At 48.1% G+C, this 9234-nt stretch overlaps 1 protein-coding gene across 5 annotated transcripts in view; it reads left to right on the forward strand.

Moving 5' to 3' along the window:
• Positions 1 to 8495, forward strand: part of Stmn4 (stathmin 4) — a 17526-nt gene extending 9031 nt beyond the window's left edge. The window contains exons 2-8 of one of the 5 annotated variants that reach the window (XM_031362128.1): positions 1107 to 1197; positions 2305 to 2400; positions 2983 to 3063; positions 3408 to 3616; positions 4693 to 4884; positions 5530 to 5582; positions 7891 to 8495. In XM_031362128.1, coding sequence (XP_031217988.1) covers positions 1185 to 1197; positions 2305 to 2400; positions 2983 to 3063; positions 3408 to 3616; positions 4693 to 4884; positions 5530 to 5550 — 612 coding nt within the window. In that variant the 5' untranslated portion in view covers positions 1107 to 1184 and the 3' untranslated portion in view covers positions 5551 to 5582; positions 7891 to 8495. Of the gene's footprint in view, positions 1 to 609; positions 680 to 1106; positions 1198 to 2304; positions 2401 to 2982; positions 3064 to 3407; positions 3617 to 4692; positions 4885 to 5529; positions 5583 to 7890 lie in introns of all 5 variants that reach the window. The other 4 variants (XM_031362127.1, XM_031362126.1, XM_031362130.1 and 1 more) reach the window with 4 other exon arrangements.
• Positions 8496 to 9234: the final 739 nt, after the last annotated feature.

Here is a 9234-nt window from a genome sequence, read left to right on the forward strand (position 1 = left end):
CTGGGTATGCAACATGATTAGTGAGATGTCACCTAGCATCAACTCTGTACTAGTCTAGTGTTGAGGCTGGAACTGAGCCCACTGCTGGCCCAGGGCCTCCTATCTACATAGCTCCCAGAGGGCAGGCACAATTGCTATATAAAGACAAGGATCTCATCCTCCTGAGAACAAAATAGTAGTAGCCTCCTGGCTCACTTCACTCTCCACTGGCACAGTGACCACCAAAGGTGGCCAAGTATCAAGAGGTTAGCATGCCAAGCACTCACTACTGGCTGTCAGTGGGGCCCTGTCCCCTCCCATCTCCTAAGTACTCACAGACACTCCTCTCTTGACCTTCCTATCTCTTTTTGGTCCTCTCCTATCTTGCCATATCCAGCTTAAGAACAACCCTGCTTCCATGCAGGGTCCACTTGGCAGATCTCTTTGTCTCATCTTTTAAGGCTCATTTCAGGGTCTCCTTAGACCCCCCTCAGCCTCTTGTTAAGGAGAGATTCTTGTCTCCAGTCCTAAGATGGCCCCTCATGTCCATGTATGTCTCTGCACTAACATAATTATTATGATGGTTTACCTTAATGTGTGTGTGTGTGTGTGTCTCCTCTTATGGTCCAGGGTCATTTTCAGTGGATCCAAGGAGCCAAACTGGTGGTTCATAGAGGATAAAGTAGGAGGGCATCTCAAAGTGAGTTTCCTACTTGACTCCTGTCTGAGTTGGCTGGAGGGAGGTCTAGGGTGGAGAGATTTAGACAGCTATTTAATTTATAAACATTTCCAGGCAAATTTGACTGAGGCCTTGCCTCTCACCTTCACCCTGACCTTGAGCCAGGCTATTATACTGCACATGGGGACAGATAAACACCCCTAAGAAATAAAGTTGGGGGAACCCTTATTTCTATGTCCAGTGCCTCAAGTCAATTGTGAAAGGATCCTTGTTGTGTGATCTGAACTTGCCTGGGCAGATGTGGAGGAGCGGGAGGAGAAAGTGAAAATCGGAGGGGAGAGGGCCTGTAGATCGTAACAGATGCAGTATCCCCAAGATTCCCTCAGTGCTTAAAAGGACAATCTTTATGGTAAGAGCCTGTCGATGTGAGCTATTCTCTCTTTCTTAGGATTGTGATCCAGTTCCAAGCTGGTGAGAAACGTTCCCTGGGACTTTTGGTCAATTCAGCCACCAGATTCTAGCCAACATGACCCTCGCAGGTAGGTACATGCACCAGCCCGTGATGGACACCATACTACAAGCCGTTTCTGTGTGTCTCTCTGTGTGTGTTCATGTGTACTAAGGGTGCATGTGTATGTATGACACATACATATGTGCATGGCATACATGTGTGTGCAAATGCATGTAGAAGTCAAAGGACAACCTCAGATGTCCTTTCTCTGGTTTTTTTAAAGAAAGGGTCTTTCATTGGATGGAAGCATGTTGATCTTCTTATTCCTGCCTCCCCAGTGGCTTTTCCATGTGAATGCTGAGCATTAGAACTTGTGTTTGCAAGGCAAATACTTTACCAGCTTTCCAGCCCTATTTCTCTATGTATGTGTATTTATAAATGCCCAGAAAGAAAGGGTAGAGAAGCCAAAAGGCAAAGTCATTTCTGGGTGGTGGGTGGGGTCACAACTGGATTCTTCTTCCTCATTTGTTCCATGTGTACTATTTGATTTTAAAATAATGCCTTTATAATAGTGTTGAAACTATGCTTTCAAGTTTATAAGAGAAAATGAACACTGGGCTGTGTACTGAGGGAGTCCCTTATGTTATAAATAAATCACGGTGCAATGGGGAAGGACTTGCAGAGGCCCCCATGATGACCTGTGACCTCCAGAGAGACTCAGTTGTGTCAAGGGTACATTTCTACTCTGTGGGCAGCTTCTCCCTGGTTTGATGCCTGTGCTGGGAAGATTTGAGGAGACTCCCAGCCTGACCCCTTCTACAGTGGGCATAGACTTCAAGGAGAGTAGCAATGAAGTCTCCCTATTAATCTCTTTACCTTTTAGGCAGCAATATCAAGTACTTTCACAAGAGCAAAGTATAGATTTCCTACAACCTAATATAAAAGCCCTGGTTTATCCTTGAGTGGGAGTAGGAGATGGAGGGCCAGGGTCAGGGCTGCACTTGGGATCTTTACTTGAGGGTACTTAGCATTTGGTAGTAACAGAGGATGGGGTCATTTGGGTGAGTGAGAACATCAAATTTCAAGTGTGAGATGTCCCAGGCTTGGGAGCTAGAAAGGCTGGGCGGACTCACAGAAGTCAATCCCTGTTTCCTGGGACTGATGAGCCCATCATCACTGGTGTACTCTCTTGTAGCCTATAAGGAGAAGATGAAGGAACTCCCACTAGTGTCTCTGTTCTGCTCCTGCTTCTTGTCTGACCCCCTGAATAAATCATCCTACAAATATGAAGGTGAGTGGGGGCTCCGCTGGGATAGGAAAGGGTGGAGGCTTCTGTGTCTTGTGTTTGTGGGTGTCCCCCATTGAATCCTATCTCGTAAAACTGTCCTGGTCATGGTGTGTCTTCTTTCCTAGAGTCTGAGGGGTCTGAGCCCAGGGGATGTGGCCTAGATGCTAGGCAACCACCAGGGATCTGGATTGGGCCTTCCTGGAGCACTTGCTCCTAGAGTCCCTTTTGCACATTCCTTGACGCCACAGAGGATGCCAGAATAAGGCAGGATGTTCTGAGATTCTCTCCATGGAGACACAGAACAGAAAAGAAAACTTGGTGTATTCACCAGGCCTTCTAGGGACAGATAGAGATGCTCCCAGTCAGGTCCAAGGTGGGAATAGTACTTCCAGCCTGGATGGTGACAGTGGTGCTGCTGTCTGAGTCCCAAGACCTATCAGAGAGTACTGGATTGCCATGCTCTCAGGAGTGGTCAAGGGACAGATAGGTCATCTCTTCATTTCTGTTTGCAGGAAAGGGATGGGTTTGGTCTGTCAATAAGAGAGATGGGTGTTTGGATGACCTGAGACTGTTTTTTCCATTTAGGCTGGTGTGGGAGACAGTGTAGGAGGAAAGGTCAAAGCCAGCGGAAAGGCAGTGCTGACTGGAGAGAAAGAAGAGAACAGGGTAGGCCGGAGCCAGGGGTGAGGTCCACAGGCCATCAGAGGGACAGGGCAAAGAGGGGATAGGGGTGGGGGTGGGTGAAATGAACTGGTGTCTGACACCAGCAAGGAACAACAGCAGCTGGTGTTGCTGTGGCTGTTATCATAAATCACAGCTCCTGGGATCCTCAAATCTTACTCTGTCAAAGTCACTGACCTTAGGGTCCAATATTCAGGATCAACCAAACCCCTAGTGATTGGTGTGCCTTGGGACTCCCAGCTTCCCTGTGTCTGTGTGCATGTTTGCATGCTTGTTGGGGCCCCAGCTACTCCTCAGAAGGTGACCAGCCCCAACTCTGCCCTCCATAGCAGATACAGTAGACCTGAACTGGTGTGTCATCTCTGATATGGAAGTCATCGAGCTGAACAAGTGCACCTCGGGCCAGTCCTTTGAAGTCATCCTGAAGCCACCTTCCTTTGATGGGGTGCCTGAGTTTAATGCCTCCCTCCCAAGACGGCGAGACCCATCATTAGAAGAGATCCAGAAGAAGCTAGAAGCAGCGGAGGAGCGTAGGAAGGTTAGTGCAGCCCCATATCTCTTCCTTCTATCCCAGTGGAAGCAGGAAGGATATTTAGAGAGCACCTTCTGAGTGCCTGGGCATAGACCAGTAATTCCCAATGTTCCTAGCACCGCAACTCTTTAATATAGTTCCTCATGTTATGATTATCCTCCACACCATAAATGTATCCCATTGCTCTTCATATCTTCATAATTATATTTTTGCTATTATTATGAATTGTAATGGAACTATCTGATATGCACCCCCAAAGTGGTAGCGGCCCACATGTTGAGAACCACTGGAGTAGACTAAGACACTACCTGAAGGAAATGAGACTATGAATGTGCACTGGGTGAGCTTATAGTTTGGCTAATGGCTAAGGTATCACAGTCCTCTCAGAGCTGGCTTTGTACGCAGCTTCCTTGTTCCCCATTGATTTTTGTGCCTCAGCTCAGATGCCATTTTAATGTGAGTGTTTCTTCATCTTTCAAGAAAAAAGAAAAAAAATAGCTTTCTCTGTTTAATTGTGTGCTCCCTCCCTATATATCCATGGCATTTATCACATGTAGGTCTGGGTTGTGTTATTTATTTATTTATTTATTTACTTATTTGGTTTTTCAAATCAAGGTTTCTCTGTGTAGCCCTGGCTGTCCTGGAACTCACTCTGTAGACCAGGCTGGCCTCAAATTCAGAAATGTGCCTGCTTCTGCCTCCCAAGTGTTGGGATTAAAGGCATGCACCATTACTGCCTGGCCTGTTATTTATTAATACACGTGTTTATTTCTACTAGGCTAATTTTCTCCCTTCCATGGTGTCTGAAGTTGTGAGGGCCTTGAAGTTCATATAAGATCACTTAGCACTTGTGAATGAATGAGCGGAAGAACAGATGAGGAAAATTCAGAAGAGAGATTCAGAAGCTATTTAAGAAAGGGCCAGTAAAGTCAAAGGCGATGGAACATTTTGCAGGTGGTCCAAGCTCTCTGCCTCCGGGACAGAGGACCAAGTTCAGGGGTGCATCTCATCTGAGTGTGGCAGTCAAGCTGTGATGGTAGAAGTCCACCCTAAAGAGTCTTTCTCTTCTTGTGTTGCCCTAGTACCAGGAAGCTGAGCTCCTGAAACACCTCGCAGAGAAACGAGAGCATGAGCGAGAGGTGATCCAGAAAGCTATTGAGGAAAACAATAACTTCATCAAGATGGCAAAAGAGAAGCTGGCCCAGAAGATGGAGTCTAATAAAGAGAACCGGGAGGCCCATCTGGCCGCCATGTTGGAGCGGCTGCAAGAGAAGGTAAGCCGTGCTGGGTTGGCAGGAGGCTCCTTCCGTGGCAAGAACATACGATCTACACATCACTCTGGAGGAAGTAACCTCTGCAGGAATGGACATGTTTCTACCAGGCAGGGTTCTCGTTGTTCTAGGGGGATGATTTGGGAAGTCGTAGGCAAGAAGCTCACACCAAACTCTGGGTGGCCTCCGGGGATCTTCTAGGGTTTTACAATGGAAATTTCTCACTGTCTCAGGAGCTTGCTCACAACCTTCTTTTCTAGAGAAAGCCTGTCCGGTGCAAGTATCTAAGGAGAGGCACATGTCTACACATTTCTGGCTTCATCGTTGAATGGGCAGATTTGGGTTAATGAAAGATGCTAACTTGAGCATGGCTCTGAGCCAGGGATACAATGAGCTCGGTTGCCAGTACAGCAGGATACAGGATTCTCCCCAGAGCTCCTCATAAGGGCCAGAGAGTAGTAGGTATTCCTCAATAGTCTGCCTTTGTCAATAACTCAAATGTCACCTGCATACAAGCGGTGTGAGAGACTGGGGTTGGTCCTCCATGTCGTTCTTTGGAAGACATGCTGGCCTCATTCCCTGAGTCCCAGGCTGCCTCAGTTTCTCCTGCAGCTCCTGGGAAGCTTTAGCTCTGTGTTTTATTTCCAGGAGCCGCCTGCTGCGCGGTGACTCCAGGGACCGATCGGTGGCCTCGTCCCATGGTGAGCAGCGTGGTCCTTATTCCTTCCTGCCTACCCACCTAGAACCTCAGGCCCTTGGCAACAGTTACCAGAAAGATCTGGCTTCATCCAGGGATGTGAGCTGCACAGGCTGGCCAGTAGGTGGCAGCCCCATGCTCTGATGTTCAATTCCACACAGGACAGCAAGGCTTCTTTCTCCACGGAGTGCTTTAGAGGAGGGACACAATCTGAGCATGACTTTGGGCTTCTCCAGTTAATGAGAGATACTGTAGGAAAACTTAAGATTGCCTTTACCTTTTATTACTGGGTCTCATGTACTTCAGGCTGCCCTCAAATTGGCTATATAGCTGGGGATAGCCTTGAAATTCTTATCATTTTGCCTTCACCTCCAAGGTGTAGGGATTACAGGTGTGTGCTGCCAAGCCTGTTGTATGTAGGTTCTATGCAGGTGTGGGGCTTGAACCCAGGGCTTTGTACATGCAAAGTAGGCACTCTGCCAACAGAACCATATCCCCAACCCCAGGGCAAATTCTTGAGGAAACCACAGTTGGGATGGGAGAGATTATGGGTTTACAGACACAGCTTAACACATACCACAAAGCTAGATTTTATTGGAGCACTTGAACATTTCTTTATAAAACACTTTTATTTTATCATAACACGGTTATCACAAACGTTCTTAGTTCAGATAAGGAAACCATTCTAGAGGTCAAAGGGTTCTCTGAGATTCCCATGGTGATCGAACAGTAGAGCTGGCCTTGGCCTTTTTTGTCCAAGTGGCTCAGAGAGAACATCCCAGTACTATCTCACTAGCTTTTCATCAGCAAGGGGTTTCTGGAGACCAAGCAAGCAGAGGCCAGACACCCAGGGCTCCACATAGCCAACTCACTTGAAAACAGAGGTGGAGACAGAGGTAGATTGACAAGGTTGTATTTGGGACGTCAGCTGTGCACATCAGGTAGATGCTAAGAATCAAGACACCAGATCAGACATTTGAGAAGACAGTTTTCCTCTGAGACCTGATCTCCACTCATAATTACTCACTGGAGAAGGCAGGAAGCAAGATTGAGAGCTAGGTATATGTTTTCCTCTCTCCCTCACACCTCTGTCCACACATCAGGGACACCTTCAACATCAACAATGCTGTCCATGCTAGCTCTTGTGTTGTAGGTCATGACCAGAATCCCTAGGCATGAAAACCCCATCCCAGACTTACTGCCTGGATCTCTAGGGATAAAGTCTGATTCTGTGTGGACTCCAGGTCATGTGATACATATCATAGTTTGAGAACCAAACACACTGCTCTTTGCTTTCAGCCTGTGGAAATTTCAAAGGGCCACTGGAAAGATAAACTTGCTGGTGGAGGTGTATCTTAGGAACTGGTGGCCTCAGCGGCTCTATTCAAGGTTAACCTGTCATCCAGATGTGGCAACACTGGAACCTTGGAGGGGGATCATTTGGGTACCTTTTGTTTCTCACAGTAGAGACTGGGAAACACAAAGAAGTAAAACACATATATGTTCCCAGCCTACAAGGACACAGATATTTAGTGATCTGGAATTATGTGGAGGCAGGTGTGGCATGGTCCCATGAGTGGACACTTGTCACAGAGTTTGAGAGCTGAGCCAGCCGCCCATTCTAGTCCCTCTGGAAAGGTCCAAGAAGTTGAGACTTGGTTAGATGAGACAGTCAGTTAAGGTCACACAGCTGGCCGGGGGTGGGAAGGAAGATCTAGTCTTTTGGCTGAATTATGTTACAAAGCAAATGAAGGTTGTCTTCCAACACTTGCAAGGGAGTCCATTGTCTGGAGTTCAAGCACTATTTCCCAACAGTTCCCTGTCAGTATCTAACTCATGGGTCCTCCTCCTTCAGTCAGAGATTTAAAACAACCTTAGAGCTATGGGAGAGAAATGACACATCTGTAGTGTGTCAGGGATGCTGGCAACGGGCTGATTCTTTTCCCATTCCTTCTAAACTGGCTGTCCCAAGTGGCCCCTTATGTTTAGTCAAGTGACCACTCAGTCAAGTGACCATTCCAAGCACCAGGATGACCAGTGGAGGTAGAGAGAGAGCCTAGGGTGTCTTGGGGTCATTGTGAGGTGGGTCCCCTGCAGGATGTGGGGACTCACCAGTCCATGCACTCTGTGCACTTGCAGGCTTACACACCTGCTTCCCGCGTCTTACTTGCCTCCTTCCACCCCTCTTAGGATACCTTCGCTGACAGCTCTGCTCTGCCCGTGATGACCATCTTTTGCGTTCCGTTCTCTTGCCCTTTGTCCTCCCCTGGCAGCCTTGTGTGACCCACCTTTGTCCCTCCCTTCCTTCCCAGGACAAGCACGCAGAGGAGGTGCGGAAAAACAAGGAGCTGAAGGAAGAGGCCTCCAGGTAAAGCCCAGAGGCCAAGGAAGTTTCCAGGACAGCCGGACAGCTCCCGTAGCAACCTGGTTCCAGCAGCCTCGGCCGCTGGCTGCTCTCCCAACACTGGGGTTCGGGGGGAGGGGGGTGGCCAAGGGGCGTTTCCTCTGCTTTTGGTGTTTGTACATGTAAAAGATTGACCAGTGAAGCCATCCTATTTGTTTCTGGGGAACAATGATGGGGTGGGAGAGGGGACAGTGAGAGTGTGGAAAAGGAGGTGAAGATGAGCCCAGGGACATTGTAACACTGTCCACTGACTGCAGACTTGGGCCAAGGCCCCCGCTTTTCAAGGCTCTGCCTGGACATCCGGCCTCCAGGTTCCGAGTGGAGAGAAGATGAGGACTGGGGTAGAAGTTCAGAGTGAAGGGCAGAGTCCTGGCGGGGTGGTTGCTGCAGGGCCAGCAGAACAAGCCCGTCTGGATGGAGTGAGACCCGCCCTGCAGTGGGTGGGATAAGGTCTGTGTGTGTCTGTTCATTGTCATCTTTTGATCATCATGACCAATGAAACATTTACTTCGAGTCTCCAGTGTCTTTATTTCCTATATTGGCTCTTTGCAGATGGGTAGAGTGTTCTAGAAATCTGGCTTCCCACCTATCGGATGACAGGTACCTTTTAATGTTTCCATCTAGGTATCTGGAGTGCTGGATGTAGGTTAGTTTGTGCTAGACATTAGAATGATTAGAGGTTTGCTCCTTTTAAACCCCTCTTGTGGGCTGTCCCTTAGTGGCTGGAGGCCACCGAGCTGATGAGAAAAGAAATGACGTCTTTCCTGTCTATAGACTCACATCCTAGTTTAGTCCCAAGGACTCACTGTAAGAAGGACAGTCTTAGCCTGTGTAACTGCTATAACAAAATACCTTAGGCAGGGTAATGTGTGAACAACAGGGATCTACTGCTAACAGTTCCCGAGGTGGGAAGACTAAGATCAAGGTGTCTGTGGACAAGCTGCTTTCTGTTAAGAAAACATACGGCACCTTCTTGCTGTGTCCTCCTGTGGTAAAAGTGTAACAGGGGTCCACAAAGCTCTGATCCAATCCTTACCTAAATGCTCTGCCACCTGATATTATAGGGGAATGAAGTCAATTATATGACTTTTGGGGGGGAACAGTGGCATTCAGACATAGCAGAAACCCTCACAAGGGCTTGGGGGTCTAGAGGGATCACAGAATTCCAGTGAGAAGAGCTCGTTGGTTAGAAGAAAGCAGAAGAGTCCTGTACTCTGGGACACTGGGCCCAGGCTTTAGAGGTCAGCCCTCT

This window comes from Mastomys coucha, unplaced genomic scaffold, assembly GCF_008632895.1.
Source record: "Mastomys coucha isolate ucsf_1 unplaced genomic scaffold, UCSF_Mcou_1 pScaffold9, whole genome shotgun sequence".
Lineage (NCBI taxonomy): Eukaryota > Metazoa > Chordata > Mammalia > Rodentia > Muridae > Mastomys > Mastomys coucha.